Source organism: Tachypleus tridentatus, chromosome 3, assembly GCF_004210375.1.
Source record: "Tachypleus tridentatus isolate NWPU-2018 chromosome 3, ASM421037v1, whole genome shotgun sequence".
NCBI lineage: Eukaryota > Metazoa > Arthropoda > Merostomata > Xiphosura > Limulidae > Tachypleus > Tachypleus tridentatus.
This window is the reverse complement of record NC_134827.1, coordinates 89,276,327-89,295,540: the sequence shown is the minus strand read 5'-3', so window position 1 is coordinate 89,295,540 and position 19,214 is coordinate 89,276,327. Positions and strand designations below refer to the sequence as shown.

The 19,214-nt window shown below is 37.5% G+C and overlaps 2 protein-coding genes across 4 annotated transcripts in view; one reads left to right on the top strand and one right to left on the bottom strand.

The window, feature by feature from the left end:
• Mcm5 (Minichromosome maintenance 5) overlaps positions 1–12,825 on the bottom strand; it is an 83,048-nt gene extending 70,223 nt beyond the window's left edge. For both annotated transcript variants that reach the window (XM_076495523.1, XM_076495524.1), the window contains exons 1-2: positions 12,574–12,825; positions 1,886–2,012 (exon numbers count right to left, since the gene is read on the bottom strand). In XM_076495523.1, the coding sequence (XP_076351638.1) occupies positions 1,886–2,012; positions 12,574–12,728 (282 nt within the window). In that variant the 5' untranslated portion in view covers positions 12,729–12,825. The remainder of the gene's footprint in view (positions 1–1,885; positions 2,013–12,573) is intronic.
• A 5,586-nt stretch (positions 12,826–18,411) lies between these two features.
• Positions 18,412–19,214, top strand: part of LOC143247435 (dnaJ homolog subfamily C member 17) — an 87,710-nt gene continuing 86,907 nt past the window's right edge. The window contains exon 1 of one of the 2 annotated variants that reach the window (XM_076495522.1): positions 18,412–19,186. Coding sequence is in view for 1 of the 2 variants with exons in the window: in XM_076495520.1 (XP_076351635.1) it covers positions 19,103–19,186 (84 nt within the window). In the remaining variant the exon portion in view is untranslated. The remainder of the gene's footprint in view (positions 19,187–19,214) is intronic. The other variant, XM_076495520.1, reaches the window with a different exon arrangement.

The window sequence follows — 19,214 nt, the reverse complement described above, 5'->3', positions numbered from 1 at the left end:
CACAGTTAGTCTTTTTTCTCTGTGCATCTGTCTCAAATATTTGCATGCGACTAGCCTTTAGGCAACTCATCACCTAATCTCACAATATTTTATGAATTGTGCTTTTACACAAGGACATTATTATGCAGTAAAGCCCTCCAACAATAGGAAATGACATACCTCCTTACAAGTGTGAATCTCCATTCTTTGAAGAGACAAGTAAAAAATGAGCATCAGAAGTGGGACGAATGGTTATGAATGTGTGGAAAGGTATCTATCAAATATATTTTCAGGTAAAGAAAATGTTAACTTCCAAGATGATACCACACCACTGCACATACAGTTAAGCTAGAATCCCATCCTGAAGTGGTTGAAGGTCTGGTGCAAATATTGAATTAAGTGAGCTCCCTTCTGAATGTGAAAGAGACTCATGGAGTGTTTCACCCAACTGCAGGAACTCCATAAAATAACAACCATATATTCTCTTCCAGGGTATGTTATCTGCTTGAAATAGACATCTGATGAAGGAGGAGGACATATATATTGTGTGCTAGCCTTCATTCTACTGAACAGATACAACTGCAGGAGGAGACATAAAGGAGAATGATTCTGAAGTAGGGTAACTTGTAGAGAATTCCTCTATCCAGGGGACAAAACAGTGTAGAGGATTTGATTAGCAGCAACTACTAGTCAATATTGAATTTGATTAGCATAAGGAGAGGGTTGAATTTGGGACAGTCTGGAAACTAAGGAAGAAAGTGAAAATTGATGACAGACAGCCATAATCTGCAATTCCACAGAATCAGGAATACCCTAAGAAATTATAGAGAATAAATGTGACAAGGTAGGAAGAAAGGAAGAATGAAAATGAAGCCAGAAAAAAGAGGGTTTCACCTATCCAAAAGTCCTAACAACAGATAATCCAAGCAATCAGGGAAAGGATGGAAGAAGTGAATCAGAATTGCCAGCAAAATTATTTGGGGCATGGTGAAGAGCCTCTGAACGAGATGTAAAGATGAGAGATAATGATATACAAAAAAAAAACAAAAAAACTGAGGATGGAAGAACTGGGCACTGGAAAGTAACCCTAAAAAGGTCTGACCATCTATTCTAACCAGGTAAAGTATTTTAAAATTTTGGGAATTGAGGAAAGTCAGAATGACTGTAAGCCAAGATAAAAGAATCAAGATGAGAATGATGAGGCATAAGGTTGCAAGAACATGATTGGTGTAAAACTTAATTAGTGTGAATGCCAATACCAGAAGAAAAGGAGCAGAAATGAAAAAATGTAGAGTTAAAATCATGGAGAAAGGAATGGGAAATAATATGGCACAAGAGATGCAATGGTACATCCTATAATATTAGGTCCTGATAATGTGAGAAAGTTTGAGTGTTATCCTCCACATGAAATAAAGTTCCTATAATATAATCTCCAGGAGGAAGAAAAATGATCAAATTCTTCCTTCTTCTCTTCAAAACAAAGTAAAGGAACACCTAAATAATGAATGGAAACTGAAATTCCAGCTACATAAGGGAACACTACCCTATACATAACTGCTGTTACATCATACACATTCAACAAATCTCTAGCAGCCACAGTGGAAACTTAATTTAAATGGGAAAATTCTTCATTCACAGAAGCAGAACATGCTACATGAACGTACGAGTTCAGTTTGAAGCAAGAAAGGGAGATTATGTTCCCTAAACTACACAACTCAGTAAATTGGAAAAACAAACCATCTGATACCTTCAGTTCTGAGGCAAAGAATGGAAATTCATGAATGCAAATGCAGAGAGGGAGTTAGTACTTCTTACATATGAATTGATTACTAATAGACTTCTATAATCATAAACATAGCAAACACTTATGATAAAAGTATCAAGTCAAGAAACCAGTCATACTTACCAAAGGTAAATGTTCTATTGGTTGCTTGTACAATTTATCTCCTAGATTTTCATCAAAACTTGCCACATCTTCTAATAACACTTCCAACCAATACTGACCAACAATATACTGCCTCTTCAACTGGTCCCTGTTAAATGTTAAATAATAAATTATCAGCAACAGAATGTTTTTTTCTGTGTAACTGTGGTGAGTAAGATTATTTAAGTAGTAATAAACTTACATTTATCAAGCTTCATTTTGAAAGTAAGTTGGTCCTCTGGCCTCTTTAAATTGAAATCGATGTTCAAACAGTTATACACAATACTGAAAACAATTTAAATCACATTTTCAATCTTGAAGTCCAATACATTATATTGTACATCCTGTTGATGATTTGAGGCAAAACACTGGTGTTAATAATTTGAAACAATGTTCCCACCACTGCATCAGTTACTATTTTCAGTAACCTGTTGTTGACTACAAGCATAGCACCAATGAGAAGTTAACACTATGAATAAGTCAGTATTCAAATGAATGTAAAATTAAATAGCTCCAAAAATGACCTGATGCGACAGAAATTATTAGCTTAAATTTTCAGTTCATATACAACATATACATTTGAAGTTATGCTTTTGTGGAAAAAAACTTATTTTCCTTTAAAAGCAATATTATACTTTTACTTATGATGATGAGTAACACACATTTATACTACCCTTTTAAAACAGTAGCTATAGCTTTTAAGGAATTATAGAGAAATAATTGTTGATTCAAGTTCCTTTTGTTCTTCATTTTAGTAAACAAACACAAAACAGAGTATTCAATTAGATGAACCATATTACCACTATCAGTTTAATACCAGAGCTCATTTTGTTCAGTTCTGTTTTAAGGAAAAATATTTAATTGTAATGAGCCTCATCTAATCGTGCATCAGATTTCAGCACTTTGTGCAGATGAACCATTGGAATAAAATTGATTGATTGATTTAGTGTTTTATGGCACAAAGCAGCGAAACTATCTGCGCCAGACATTCGGTAAAAATGTAAATAAAAATAAATAAATAAATGTAGTAATAGACATAAATGGAAATGAAGGTAAAACAAAAAAGTATAAAACCAATGTTGACACCTAGTCTACAATGTTAAGATAGAAGGCAGAGTATAAAAAGTTGTAAGGTATTTACTCTAGCAAAAAGGTAATGATCATAACCCGCCAGGAAGATTAACAGGTAAGTTCAAGAACCACCGTCAATCACCTGAAGTTGGCCTTTCCAGTCCTGGTTCCAGGTTATGTGTCATAGCAGCTATTATCAAAATGTAAAAGAATAAAAGTTTTAAAAGACACTCCGCAAAATCGTAATAATGAGTAGCCAAATGTCCAGTAAAAAGATAAAGTCAAGTAAATGGAGTAAAATTTGTAAAAGTAAATGAAGGTAAAACAAAACAGCAATTAAAACAGAAAATGGTGTAAAACCAATGTTGACATCCAGTCTTCAAAGTTGTAAAATATTTACTCTAGCAGAATGGTAATGATCATAACCCGCCAGGAAGACTAACAGGTAAGTATAAAAACCACCGTCAGTCACCTGAAGTTGGTCTTTCCAGTCCTGGTTCTGAGTTATGAGTCAATATGGCCAGTACTAAAAAGTTAAGTAGTAAAAGTGTGAAATGATATGCAGCAAAAGTATAATAACAACTCGCCAGGATGACTAAAGTAGTTCAAGATAGTTCAAACAGGAGCGTTAGTCACCTGAAGTTGGTCTTTCCAGTCCTGGTGTCGAGTTATTTAATGTTCTGGCCATTGTCCAATGTCAAATTGAAGGAGAGAGATTAAAACTGTAAAAAAGGAACCACAATTAAAAGGTGTAATGAATAAATATGCAACACTTAAATGAGATTAAAAGGTTAATGGCCATTAAAAAATTAAAACATTATCAAGGTGGACAGAGTCACCATCACCAATAACCCTGTCCAATGTTACAGATTGACCCTGGGAAAAAATATGTTTAAAATATTGCAGTTGTTGAGAATTGTAACGATGGCAAGAAAGTAAAACGTGGCTGATAGTGATTTGAGTGTTACACAAACTACACATTGGTGCATCAGTTCCAGATAAAAGAAAATGATGAGTTAAAAACTGTGACCAATGCGTAGCCTAGTGAGAACAACTTCCTCCTTCCGAACTTTACGGAAGCTAGATGGCCAAAGTCCAATTTTGGGTTTGATTTGAAAAGTTTGTTGTCACGTTGCTCATTCCAAGTGGACTGCCAGCTGGCACGGAGCGAGCCTTGAAGACAACACCATAGTCCATGTACGGAATAGGCATAGGAGTAATGGTACTGAAGCAGACATATTTAACTGCCATGTCTGCAAGCTCGTTCCCCGAATACCAACATGGCCTGGTATCCAGAAAAACTGGATTGAAGTAGATGCTAATGAGAAATGGGCCAGTCGGTTTGAATATCAGCGAGAATAGGATGTGAGCTGGCGGTAGCGATTCCAAGGCAAGTATAGAACTAAGCGAATCAGTATAAATAGTGCAGTTGGAGTACTGCTCAGCTGCAATATGATCCAGGGCAAGAGATATGGCATACAGTTCAGCAGTGAACACAGAAGCTGTAAAGGGATTCTGCACGCAACTACTGACCCATAGCAAACCATAGCAGAGCCCACTGAATTACCTGATTTGGAACCATCTGTATAAATGGGAACTGAATGATTGTTTGAAAGATATTCATTGAATAAAAGACGGTACTTCCAATCTGGAGTATCTGCCTTTTTTAGGTGACTGAAAGAAAGGTCACATTTGGGGGCTGTAATAAGCCATGGTGGGATGGGCCGACCTGTGGAATCTGCAATGTTATCCAAGGACAGTCCCAATTCATCCAATTGCTCCTGGATCTAAGGCCAAACGGAGCAATGACAGATCGTCTGTTCTGAAAAGTACTGCCCACCGAGGAAGGAAAACACATTTCCAGGTGGGATGCTTTGGTAAGGAATGAAGTTTCGAAGTATATTGTAAAGATAGTTGCAAACGGCGAAGGTGCAGAGAAGGTTCATGAGATTCAATGTATATACTTTGAACTGGAGAGGTACGGAAAGCCCCAGTGCAGAGTCGAAGTCCTTGGTGATGAACGGGGTCCAGCATCTTTAAGGCCGAGGGTCTGGCAGAGCCATAGACCATTGATCCATAATAGACTTTCGATCTAATAAGAGCACGATATACCTTTAACATTGAACAGCGATCTGCTCCCCAACTGGTAGAAGAGAGAACACGGAGGATGTTCAGTGCTCTTGTGCATTTGACCCGAAGCTGCTTTAAGTGTGGTATAAAGGTCAGTTTACAATCAAAGATAAGCCCCAAGAACTTGGTCTCCGGGACCACTGGCAGCAAAACTTCACCAATATGAAGTTCAGGAACAGGGTGAATACCCCCGTCGACAGCAAAAGTGCATGCATACAGTTTTGGAGAGAGAGAAATTAAAGCTGTTCGCCAGAGTCCACTTCCGTACACAATTGAGGGCTGTTTGTAGTTGCCGCTCAATATATCTCATGTTTGACGACTGACATGAGATGTGAAAGTCATCAACATACAGCCCATTCGCAACAGTGAGAGGGAGTTGTTCAGTGATGGCATTTATCTTTATACTGAAGAGTGTAACACTCAATACACAGCCTTGAGGGACTCCAAGTTCCTGTACAAAAGAACGGGGAAAGTGTCGAACCCACACGAACTTGGAATCTCCTGTCCATTAAAAATTTTTTAATAAACATGGGTAGATGGCCACATAACCCATATGTATGGAGGTCTCAAGAAAGCGCCATACCTCCATGTTGTGTCGTAAGCCTTCTCTATGTCAAAGAATATTGATACAAGATGTTGGCGGTTGAGAAAGGCTTCTCTGATAAATGTTTCAAGACGAATTAGGTGGTCTGTGGTGGAGTGCTGTCGACAAAACCCACACTGGGTGGGCGAGAGGAGGTTGTTTGATTCAAGGAACCAAACAAGACGAGCATTAACCATCCTTTCTAATGTCTTACAGAGACAGCTCGTCAAAGCAATTGGACGGTAGTTTGAAGGAATCTTGGGATCTTTCCCTGGCTTAGAGAAAGGTAAAATAATAACCTGGCACCAGGCATCAGGAAAAACATTCTCCTGCCAGATCCGGTTGGAAACAATCAGAAGGACATCAAGAGAAGCAGGAGATAGATGGTGCAGCATGTCATAATGAATATCATCAGGTCCAACAGACGTACTGGCAGACTGATGAAGGGCCATTTTCAGTTCCACCAGGGTAAAGGGACAATTATAGTCAAAGAAATAGTCAGTTCGAAAGGAAAGAGGTGATCGCTCTGCCCGAGTCTTGATGGCCAGGAAGGTGGAGGAACAAGCAGAAGTGCTAGATACCCGCAAAAGCTTTCACCTAGAGTGTTAGTGATGTTCAACATCAGTCACCTCCTGACCATCAGAGAGTAAGATCGAGAGGGGGACAGAATGGTAGTGCCCATTAACCTTTCGAATCCTGTCCCATATGATCTTGAAACTGGTGGTAGAAGATATACTGGTTGTGAACTTAATCCAAGATTCCTTCTCGCTTTGACGTCTTACCCACCTAGCATGTGCACGGACCCGTTGGAAAGCAACCAGGTTTGAAAGTGTGGGATATCTACGAAAAGTATCCCAGGCCCGCTTTTGAGCCTTTCGTGCTAAGTGGCAAGCAGGATTCCACCACGGACGAGGATATCGTGGAAAATGTGTCGAGGTTTTAGGAATACACTGAGCAGCTGCACGTGTAATACAGTCAGTTACCGCTGCTACACAGTCGTCTATTGATGGCTGATTTATGATGGCAAGATCAAGTTCTGCGAGAGCAGTGAAAGTGGACCAGTCTGCCTGATCCAGCTTCCACCGGTGCACGCGGGTAGGGTGGCATCGACCACGGCCAGTCTCTCTCAAAAGGATCGGCAAATGATCACTGCCTAGTGGATTACTGTCAACCCTCCATGAAAAATGGGAGAATAATGAAGGGGAGCAAACTGAGAGATCAATAGCGGTAAAGGACTGACTAGGTGCATGAAAGTAAGTGGAAGAACCAGTATTCAAAAGAGAAAGATTGTGATCAGAGAGCATCCGCTCTACAGATTGGCCCCTCCCATCAATAATAGCACTTCCCCAGAGGGGATGATGTCCATTAAAATCCCCTAGGATTAGAAATGGAGATGGCAATTGTTCAACGAGAGCATCAAGATCTGATTGATCATATGTCTCTCCAGGGGACAGGTACAGAGAACAAACAGTGATGGTATGACCCAAGGAAACATGGATGGCTACAGCCTCCAAGGGTGTGTTGAGTGACAAAGACAGGGTGGGCATGTGTTGATCAACTAACAGTGCCACCCCTCCATGTACTCGACCATCACACAACCTGTCATTTCTGTACAGATAAAACTGCCGAATGGAGACAGTATCAGCAGTTTTGAGAAATGTTTCTTGTAAAGAAAGACAAACAGGATGGTAGGAAGCAATCAGCGTTTTGATATCATCCAGATTAGAACGTAAACCTCGACAGTTCCATTGTATCAAGGTGGCCATTTTTAAGAACGGGTAGGTGAAGTGGCTGGAGAACCCTTTGGTTTACGACCACGTCTTTTTTCTTTACTGTCTTTAGTCGGAGGAGGTCTATCAACCTCCATGGATCCTGCTCTGGGTCGGGTGGGCAGGTTTTTGTTGTTAGAAGGGGATTCCAGTGACTGAGGATGCGAACGAATGATTGTTTTGCATCATGGTGTGGGAGAAAAAGATGTATCAGAAGAAATGCCTGTATTTGAAACTGAAGGACGTGGATCTTGAGGTTTGTTGGAAGGTATGGGAGGAACAGAGATGGGTGTGGAAGTCGATTAATCAACCTTTTTAACCACGGAGGTCAAAAGGCTTTTCATTTGTTTTGAAAACGATTCTCTTGGAGGCACAGAGAGATCTGTCTGCACTCCCACTGTAGTTGTGGAATGAAGTGCAGCAGCATATGTCCGAGATGGAGTTGTGAACAGCAATTTCAGAGCCTCAGGATAACTAATGTTATGTGTCATTTTCAAACGCTGCACCTCTTTTTCCTCCAATCATTTTGAGCAAGAATGAAAGTAAGAGGGGTGAGAACCATTGCAGTTTATGCAATGTGGGTTCATGTCACAGTCATAGGTATCGTGGTCCTTGCCTCCACAAGGAGCACGTCAGGGAACCAGGACAAGATGTCTTTGAGTGGCCGAATCTCTGACATTGGAAACATTGAAGAGGGTTTGGTATGTATGGCCGAACCTTGCAAATGAGATAACCTGCCTTGATGGTGGCAGGTGCACGTGGTGAAGTAAATGTTAAAACGAGGGTATTTGTCGGCAGTGTAACTCCATCTTTGCGAGTGGAGATGCGCCTCACTGCAGAAACTCCTTGAGTGGAGAGACTCGGGGACGTTCTTCAAATCCCTCTCAACAATAAATCCTCATGAGGAATTCAAGGTAGCATGAGGGGCAACCTCAATTGGTACATCCCCAATTGCTTTTGAATTCAAGGAGTACACTGTGTTGGGATGTGGATGTTTCAACCAATATGTCTTCAGATCAAAGCTTCTTTACTGACTTTGGAGAGCCAGCAAGCCTCTCTAGTCCCTTCTGAATAAAAAAGGGAGACATTTGCCATAAAGGTTTTTCTGAAAGAGAATGTAATATAAGAAAATGGGGTACAAGTGTTACAGATGTTGAAGATAGCTGCTCAGAGTTTTCAAGACGTGGTCATTTACCTATCAACTGTTTTTTCACTATTTTATTTAAATTTTTTGTTGGAGGATCCACAGATAAAAAGGAAAATTTCAATACCCACTGACCCCACCCACCATGGAGACCTACAAGGGGATGCACTACAATGTCATGCAAGGACATTGCAGCAATACCAAAGTTTCGTGAGCACTATACCAAAACACCAGCATCAGACACAATATCCACAACACCCGTTGAGAACTTCCAACACTGGTACTTGGTTGACTCTAGCCCATGTGGACCAGCCGACTGACCCAAGGGGGGCCACCCAAAGGCCGCCCGTCTACAGGAATTTGAGGCCAAAGTGGTGTGTTAGGGTTGGATCCCTCAACCACCAGGATCCTCTCCTCCCCTTCACGGGTCACCACACACGGCAAACACGTGGGTGGATGTTTAGATCCCAGAGAAGGTAACCAGACAGAACAGAACCTTCCCTGGGAGGTCCCATCACCAAGTACAGGAATCCACACTGAGGGGCTTTATTTTGGAGGAGAATATGGCAGAGAGACCTTCTACTTGTGACCACACTTTTTTCTATACTGGATATGGGTCAATCACTCTCTTGTGATCCTGCTCTGGATCAAGTAAGGAGGTCAAAGTTTGTAGACACACGGTCCAGTGTCTGAGGACATGAATGAATGGGATAATTTTTGGGGTGTCAAAAGAGGAAGACCCCATGGAAACACCTGGGCTTGAACAAGGTGAAGTTGGGCAATGACTGGACTATGTGGTATGGACAGAGAAGTAGATACTGATTCTTTTAACTTTGTTGATTTTGGAGGGTATTAGATTAAGATGTGCTGTTAAGGATTCTGTAGAAGGCACGAAAAGGTCTGTCTGGACTCCTACTGTAGTTATGGAATAAATTACAGCAGCATAAGTCCAAGATAGAATTGGGAATATAATTTCTGAGCTTCTAAATACGTAATATTATGAACTGTCTTGAGATGTACTTTTTTCTCTTCCATCCATTTAGGGCAAGAAGTAAAATAGGAAGGATGTGGACCATTACAGTTAACACAATGCAATTCTAGTTGGCATTCAAAAGCATCATGGTCTTTATCAGCACAACGAGCACATGTTAAGGAACCACAGCAAGATGTTTTTGAGTGACCAAATCATTGTCAATGAAAACATCTAACACTGTTAGTTATAAAAGGCCATACCTTACAATTCAGATATCCTGCCTTGACTGTGGTAGGAGGACACAATGTTGTAAATGTTAATATTAGAACAATTGTTGGCTCCATAATCCCACCTCTACGAGTGAAAATTCAGTGCACGGCTGTAACACCTTGGCTGGTGAAACCTGCAAGGATTTCTGACTTTGGAATAGTCTGTTAATCCCTCTGATCTATAACTCCTCTGGAAGGATTCAAAGTAAAATGAGGAGTAACCTCAAAGGGTATATCCTCAATGGCCTTTGACTTTAACAGGAGTTTGAAATTTTGTGATGATGCTGTTTCCACTAAGATGTCCCCAGACCATAATTTCTTTTTAATGATTTAGGTGAGTCAGCAAGCCCTTCTAAGTAAAAAAATTGACATCTGCCCTAAGGGTTTTTCAGTTAAAGAATGTATAATTAAAAATTACAGGACAGATTCAAGTTGTGAGTTTGACTGCACAGAGTCATCAATGAGTGGTCGTTTGCCAGTAGTCAGATTTTCCTCTATGCTGTCATGCTTATTTTCTTTGTTTGAGGGGTATCCATAATAATAATAAAATAATTTTTGGTGCCCACTGACCCCATCCACCATGGAGCCCTACAAGGGAATGCACTACAGTGCCATATAAGGTCACTGCAGCAACACAAGGGTTTCGTGAGCACTATACCCAAACACCAGTGTCAGACAATGCCCACTACACCTGTTGCAGACATCCTATGCTGGCACTCAGTTGACCCTGGCCCAAATGGACTAGCTGATTGATCTTGGGGGTGGCACCCCAAGACCACCTGTATACAGGAATTGAAGGCCAAAGTAGTGCATTGGAGTTGGACCCTGCAACCACCAGGATCCTCTCCTCTCCCTTCATGGGTCACCATGCATGGAAAACACACAGGTGGATGTTTAGATCCCAGAGGAGGTAAATTGAAAGTACAGAACATTCTCTGGGAGGTCCCTCACCACGTACAAGAATCCACTCTTCTTAGGTACCATTATAGTAACCTTTCTCTGAATCCTTTCCAAATTTTGATGTCTTTCCTTAGGGGAGAAGCCCAAAACAAAATACAATATTTCAAATGTGGTATAACCAGTGACCTGTATAAATAAATTACCTCTTTAATTGTGCATTCAATATTTCTGTAGAAACCTCAAATCCTCTTTCCAGTACCACTAAAAACAGCACACTGTTTGGACAGCTTTAGAAACTGACCAACTATTACACAAAGATCCCTTTCTTTCATGTCATTGTTATGGTTATTTCCTTATGATAACCCACAAGCATTATCTTGCATTTATTACAATTAAACCCCACCTGCCATTTATTTGCCCAATTCAATAAATGATCTAAATCCTTTTGTAAAGCAGCATGGCTAGCAACACCCAAGACATCAAAATCACTTGAAAAATTTAAGTAACTTTTTGACTATTCCTTCATCTAAGTCATTGATGTAAATCAAAAACAGCAAAGGTCTGAAGACAGACCTGGTGTACCCCTATTTCTAACATTAATCCAGTTTGACTAAACTCCAACAACTCTCTACTTTCTTTCATCCAGCAACTCTTCTATCCAATTTGCTAACTTATCCCCCAAAATTATAAAGAATTTTCTTACATCTTGTTAAATACTTTCAGAAAATCCAGATATATCAAATCTCCATCCCCACCTACCTTCACTTCCATCTTTTCAAAAAAATGTCAAAAATTTAAGGCAAAAGTTTCCCTTGGAGAAACCATTTTAGTTATCCAATAAAACTCTAAACTTTGATAAATGACTTAACAAAGTATCTTTTAACAGACTTCTCAAAAATTTTCCCTCAACAGATGCAAGACTAATGGGACTAATTATTGGAGTAATATTTATCACCTTTCTTGAATAGAAGAGTTATGTTAGTTAACTTCCAATCCTCAGGTACCTACCAACTGTTCAAGAGCTGACAAAAAAAAAGCAGAAAGTGGCTCACATATCCAATCTTTGACTTCCTTCAAAACCCTTATGCTACTATTACCTAGTCTTAATGGGTTTTTTAACTTTTTTAGCTGAGAATTAATGCAGTCATCTTGTTTGATCTCACTTCCAGTTATCAACTGTTCAAGATGTATATTTGTAATCAGATACCAGCCTTCCTTTATCACCCCTGAATGTCCTACCCCCATTCTAACATTTTATTTACTCTTAATGCATTTGAAGAAATCTTTACCAATTTATTTTCAAATTTTTACTCATACATCCCTTATGGTGTCCTAAAATATAATTAACTAAATTTTTCTAAAGTGCTAAAAACACTACTGATGTGATTTGCTTGTCCAGTCTTTTGTGTGGCTATTTAAAAACACAATTTCTATTTCTAATCTACCTTAAGTACACGAAGTCCATTTACCGTTGTTATACAAGCTACATACTCAAAATGTGACTCTAACAGGTAAATAAAAGATTTCTTAGTAAATCCGCCTTAGTTTTCTTCTAAAATATCTATAATTAAGTTAAATTTCTTTTTAACTTCATTTGTAAAGTGATGGTAACATGCCAAAGGTTTGTTTAATCAGCAGTTACCTAGTTACTTTCTGAACTGTTCCTTTTAGTATTAATGCTAATAAATTATTTTTTATTTATATACGAAACATAAACGACAGTACACTAATGTTTTTATACTACTACTACAATATTTTAACTCGAGAAACTTGAGTTGATTCTAGAGGTAGTAATAACGAAAAAGAGTTTATTTGAATATTTTCAACTTACCTATATCGATAAGCGAAATTTCCTTCATGAAATTGTCTGATAAAATTTTTAAATCGTCGCTTTATTTCTTGTAAATTCAACGATTCAACTTCAGACTGGTTTTCCGATCCAAAATTATCGCTATAAAATACACCTAGGTCATCAAATCCCGCCATTTCTTTCAATACCAATAAAAATTACTGTTTTCTGTACAACTGCTCACACAAAGCAGAAGCGCTATTACAAGTCTTGATTGGTACAAAATCCCGCTCTTATTTGACTAATCTATTTATTGACGTCATAAAAGACTTGCGAAAGGCAACGCGTACTTTCTCATATTATAGTATTTTCGTTTGATATTTATACGAAGTTAAACAGTAACATAAAATCTAATAATTATTGAATATTCATTTCTATAAAAATGTTGGTGTTAATACCAAACAAAGTTGTTGTTGGTTCTTCAGTTGTTTACTTCAGAATGTTTAAACAAGAAACAACTAAGTATTTAATTAATAACTTGTTTGTAATTAGGTACAATGCTACACAATGGTCTATCTGCTCTGTGCCAACCACGGGTATTAAAACCTGGCTTTCAGCGTTTTAAATTTTAAGACCTCCTAGCAGTGCTACTGGAGGGCTAACAGTATGGGCGACAATGACTTAACAAGAAACTGTGTTGTTGTTTTTTTTTAATTTCGGGATTGTTTTGTTTTGAACTTCGTGCAAAGCTACACGAGAACTATCTGCGCTAGCCGTCCATACTTTTGCATTGTAAAACTAGAGGGAAGACAACTAGTTATCACCGCCTACTCTTGGACTACTCTTTTACCAACGAATAGTGGGATTTATTGAACCATTATAACGTCCCCACGGCTGAAAGGGCAAGCAAGTTTGGTGTGACGGTAATTCGAACCCACGACCCTCATATTACGAGTCGAATGCCTTAACTAGTTGGCCATGCTGCACTTTATTTCTGGAAGAAAAATATATAAAACTACACGATTTTGAAGTCTGTTCATTAATATCTAATGAAAATAAAAGTACAAAAACAAGGTAAATATAAAATTTAAAAATTTAAAAACCTGCGAATAAGAATCTTGAAAGAGTAATCTAACAAGGTTGGAGGCTCAAAAGACATTATTTAAAAGTAAACTATTTTGGCGCTGTGTTGTAACGTAGAATTATATTTGGTGGAGTCAAAATATGAATTGTAGTTCGAGTTAATAATATCTACAGAATCTCCAGCCTTGATTCAGTACTTTTTACAATTCCTATTTACAAAATTTTAAATTCCCAGTTTTTTTACTTACGTTTTTGATGGTTTTTATTATCCTCAACTATAGGCAAAGGAGGATTTGATGTGAAAGCTAAATCTCTACGTTGTAATTATAATAAACATTGTTAGTAGTTAGTTGATATGGCTCATGATAATTTACTGTAGTTATTAACTAGTTCAAGATGTAAAATGCTAAGATGCAGTTGGAATTTGTCTTAATGGATTGTTTGAAAACATGACGATACAATCATTTATAATTTCTGTGTAACTAAATTATATATATATATACATAATTTCTATGTAACTAAGTTATATATATATATATATATATTTATATAATGCATAGTAATGGACAAATATATATCTACACCAGGGGCGTAGATCCTGGGGAGATGGGGTATAAATACCCCCTTTATTTTAGGTGGGGATATGGTGCATACAATTATCCCTCGATACAGTTTGGTCTGTTGAATTGTTTTATTGCATCACAGGCCTACAAATTGCGTGTTTATTCTTGTGATTCTCGTGTTCTTAACAATCTTAATGGCCCGGCATGGCCAAGCATGTTAAGGCGTGCGACTCGTAATCTGAGGGTCGCGGGTTCGCATCCCGGTCGCGCCAAACATGCTCGCCCTTTCAGCCGTGGGGGCGTTATAATGTGACCGTCAATCCCACTATTCGTTGGTAAAAGAGTAGCCCAAGAGTTGGCGGTGAGTAGTGATGACTAGCTGCCTTCCCTCTAGTCTTACACTGCTAAATTAGGGACGGCTGGCACAGATAGCCTTCGCGTAGCTTTGTGCAAAATTGAAAAACAAACAAACAATCGAATTACATAATTAGGCCTAGATGTAGACTTTTTCAGTAGTCAGAATGTACATCTTTAATATAGGCGTCCTTCCTCAGCTATGGCCTGGCATGGCCAAGCGTATTAAAACGTTCGACTCGTAATCCGAGGGTCGCGGGTTCGAATCCCGGTCGCATCAAACATGCTCGCCCTTTCAGCCGTCTTGGCGTTATTTATATGACGGTCAATCCCACTATTCGTTGGTAAAATAGTAGCCCAAGAGTTGGCGGTGAGTAGTGATGACTAGCTGCCTTCCCTCTAGTCTTACACTGCTAAATTAGGGACAGCTAGCCCAGATAGCTCTCAAGTAGCTTTGTGCGAAATTCAAAAACAAACAATCAACATGTACGTGAGTGTTTTTTTTTTTTTAAGGAACACCAAATGTTTGTACAAAATATAATATCCGAGGGTAATTATAACATCGTTTACAGCAGAATTATGAAATTTTAATATAACTTATGTAAAATTGCCTCCAGTTCAAGTAAAGTCTGGAAGTGCAAAAATCATCCAAACAATTTCTACCAGTAATTATTGTTGCGGAACTTTAACTTAAACAGACTTATTTTATCACACAAGAATAGTTAAATGATTTGATTTGCAACTTGTCTCTCCTAAGCAGCATGGTGAACTTCTTGGCTGTCTTTTATAGCAATGTGTTTGTTTTCATACAAATACGTTCCTAATAGATGTTCTTTTTATATGTATATATGCGATTGCAAAATCTTTATCGTGAGTAAATTGACAAAGTGTTCAAAAGAAATATGATGTTAAAAACTTTCATTATGTTTAATCAATAATAATTTTACATGTAATTAAACTAATACATTGTTGAAATTGTGAGAAAATGAGCCCATCATCTTCTGTATATAGTAACACCTTTGTATGTATGTGAGCATGTGAAGACTTCTCTATTTCCTAAAATTCAATGTTTATCAAGATTAGCAATGGCCTTGACATCAGACAGTCTCGAGGTATATTGAAGATAGCATTTTAATCTTGAAATGAATGTTCTATAGAACAGTAATTCATTCATTTATTAGGTTTAGTTTTAGCAAAATAAGTGTCCTTTTCAGGACGATAAAAGTATGTAAAGTATATTGCTTCTTGTAATAATTGCCTCATTCAAATAACATATAATATGTACGTTGTAACAGTTGTCTCGTTGATTTGTGAAAATGAAACAGCAGGTGTTCTATGAAACATTGTCTGCCTAAAGTAACACTATCCTTAGTAATTAAAACATCTTCAGCCTATAGAAACACTGTAAAAAGTATATTAATGAAATGACATATTTTGTTAAGAATAGTTATATGAACAAAGATAAACTAGTGAAAGCGCGTGTCCTTCAGTCAATAACTGTAAAAGTTATGTGACCAATTGTCTTGTTCAATATTTATAAAACATTAGGTATAATATATCATTTTAGCAGTAAGTTAAATGTGTTGATAAAATTATCATCTCATACACAAGTAAATAAAAAAATCTATATGCAAACATTAGTAATACAGTTTTCTTATAGAAACACAATCCTCCTGATATATCCTTACAACCTATAATTAGTTGTCAAATTTGGTCTGAATGTAAGCCACATGTGTAACGTTATCCAACAAAAACTGCTCTCATTCAACGAACACTTTTGAGTGGGCACATACACAAAAAGTCACTGAGTATCGGTCCAACATTTTACTGCTGCTTCATTAAAGAGCAAAAGTGGACCGTTTTTAATTTTTCGTCATTCGGATTAAAGACAGCTGATTTAGAAGAGAAAAACTATAAAGTTCGGACGTAAAGATGCGTTAATATTGACTAGGCGAAGCAAACTAGAGCAGCAATTTCTAGCTCAATTTTTTAAAATAATCATACGGGTGGACGGTTATTATTTATTAACAACGTTTCAGCACAAATTTACCAAATTTAATTAAATTAGCGAGCATTTAGCATCATGGGATATAAACATAAGTAATTAGCATGATAAATAATAATTCATATTACTGTATCGATTACATGTGGGTTTTGAAAAAAAAACAACTGTTAATTTAAATCCCATGGCGGTAGTATAGAAAGAAGCTACTTACACTGTTTTAAAGAGGAAAATTACCGCCATATAGTTTTTAAATTCTGTTTGATTCTGTAAAGCAAATGTTTGTTCCGAACAATATGGTGACGATCCTAAAGCTAATGTTGGTTACTATCGAGAGTCACTTTCTTATTTGGTGTGTATTGACAAAAAAAAAAAAAAAAATCGGGATATCCAATCAAAAATACCTCAGGTGTGAGAAAAAGGTATGGCCGAAAAAGAACCGAAATCAAAACTGGCAGCCAAATATATAAACTACATTTACACCATTGATATAAATTTTACAGCCAATGTTCATTGATTAATTAGCTTAGCTGAGTATTTTGTTTTAGCCACCATTATGATCTAAGTTTTATAAAAAAACACGGCCTAGCTAAGTAATCAATGTTTGTTTTGAATTTCACGCTTGGCCATGCCGGGCCTTTTTCTTTTACATGGCTACAGATTCTGTTAATATCTTTTTGCCAACCTTGCTAACTTGAAACTACCTACACATATTTACTTGATTATTATTATTAAACTAGTTTTATCATTTTATGAATTTATGTTTTTCCTTTTTTGTGCCATTTCAATTTTGAAATCCAATTTGTATTATTTTAATACTTGTTTTCTATTTTAAAACTGTTTATAGAACTGCCTCAACGATGTTTCTCCCAACAATATATTTGTTAATATGATCCCGGCCTGGCATGGCCAAGCGTGTTAAGGCGTGCGACTCGTAATCCGAGGGTCGCGGGTTCACGCCCGCGTCGCGCTAAACATGCTCGCCCTCCCAGCCGTGGGGGTGTATAATGTGACGGTCAATCCCACTATTCGTTGGTAAAAGAGTAGCCCAAGAGTTGGCGGTGGGTGGTGATGACTAGCTGCTTTCCCTCTAGTCTTACACTGCTAAATTAGGGACGGCTAGCACAGATAGCCCTCGAGTAGCTTTGTGCGAAATTCCAAAATTAAACTAAAACTAAAGTTAATATGATCCATGCAGTATGTAAGTAATTTATTTTATAATGCGTTTTCCTTTTAGCATTCTGAATATGGAACTGCATCTTCACCAGTCCTTACCTTAATCTGGTCCTATAGATTAAGTAATACAAGTACAGAGATAGAGTAAATGAATTCACCCTTTCGCTATGGGCCGAATATGTAAGTACAAAGTAACCATTAGAGTTTCCAAACTATAACTTATAACAGTATCCATGCAGTTGTACTTACTTTTATCATTTTGTTACTCTCTGAACCTTATCTATCTGAAAATTCCGCCGCACAAATTCTAAATAGCTTGGCACATGTGCAACTCACGTTACCATATTGAATGATGTGATGCACGAGTTTCTAATTTTTATAGTTTAAGACTTTAGGTACTCTAGAAATAATAAATAAAGATAACACAAGAAAAACAAGAAATATGGTACTTTAAACATTTCATTTATCATCCCACTTCCTCTTCCCCTATATCAAAGGCTACTTCTAACAGTAGTGTTGATTATTATTTTTTTAATTTTGTGCAAAGCTACACGTGGGGTATCTACGCTAGCCGTCCCTAATTTAGCAGTGTAACACTAGAGGGAAGGCAGCTAGTCATCACCACTCACCACCAACTCTTGGGCTACTTTTTTTATCAACGAATAGTGGGATTGATCGAACTTATAAATGACCCCAGGGTTGAAAGGACGAGCATGTTTGGTGCGACGTGGATGTAGTTTTGAAAGCCGCTTTAATCAAAACGTGTATCCAGTTGAATATTTTGTTTAACAACATGTAATGGACTTTTATTTTTACAAAGTGGAAGATAATTGTATTACAATTACTTTTATATAGAACTGCATCAGTATTGAATTGAAGTACATTTATTGATGGTCATTCGATGTTATTAAATTCATAATCACTGCCGATATAGTTTTGGCCAGGTGGTTAAGGCACTCGACTCGTAATACGAGGATCGCAGGTTCGAATACTTATCACACTAAACATACTTGCGCTTTCAGGAAATAAATTTAGTTTAATAGCAGCGTTTTGGAAGGTCGTTTTGAAGTCATCAATTTCAAAACGTTGTTTTAAAGAACTCTTAAACACGCAAATGCCCAATTATAAATTGTTTGAAATATAAAACTCGCGAGAAATAGCTGTTTGTGAAATTGATTATTTAATCCTTTTTGTTAAACTAATTTCAAATTATTGTACGATTTTGCCTTTTAATTTTGATTAGAGAATAAGAAATGCCAACCTTATTTCTCAAGCAATCATATCAGTCAGTATCAGTTTTTCACAGTTGTTAGAGAGTGATAAGAATTTGACAGATTATATAGTAATATTAGTTAGGCCTTTTGCTGTTTAACTCAAGAAAATATACGACAAAATGGAAAACGTGATTATAGAAGACTTGGTTAAAGTTAATTTATATGATTTACTTCAAATTTCATTTACGGCTGGAAATAAAGAGGTACGTAAGTTGCAGCCTAGTGTTATTA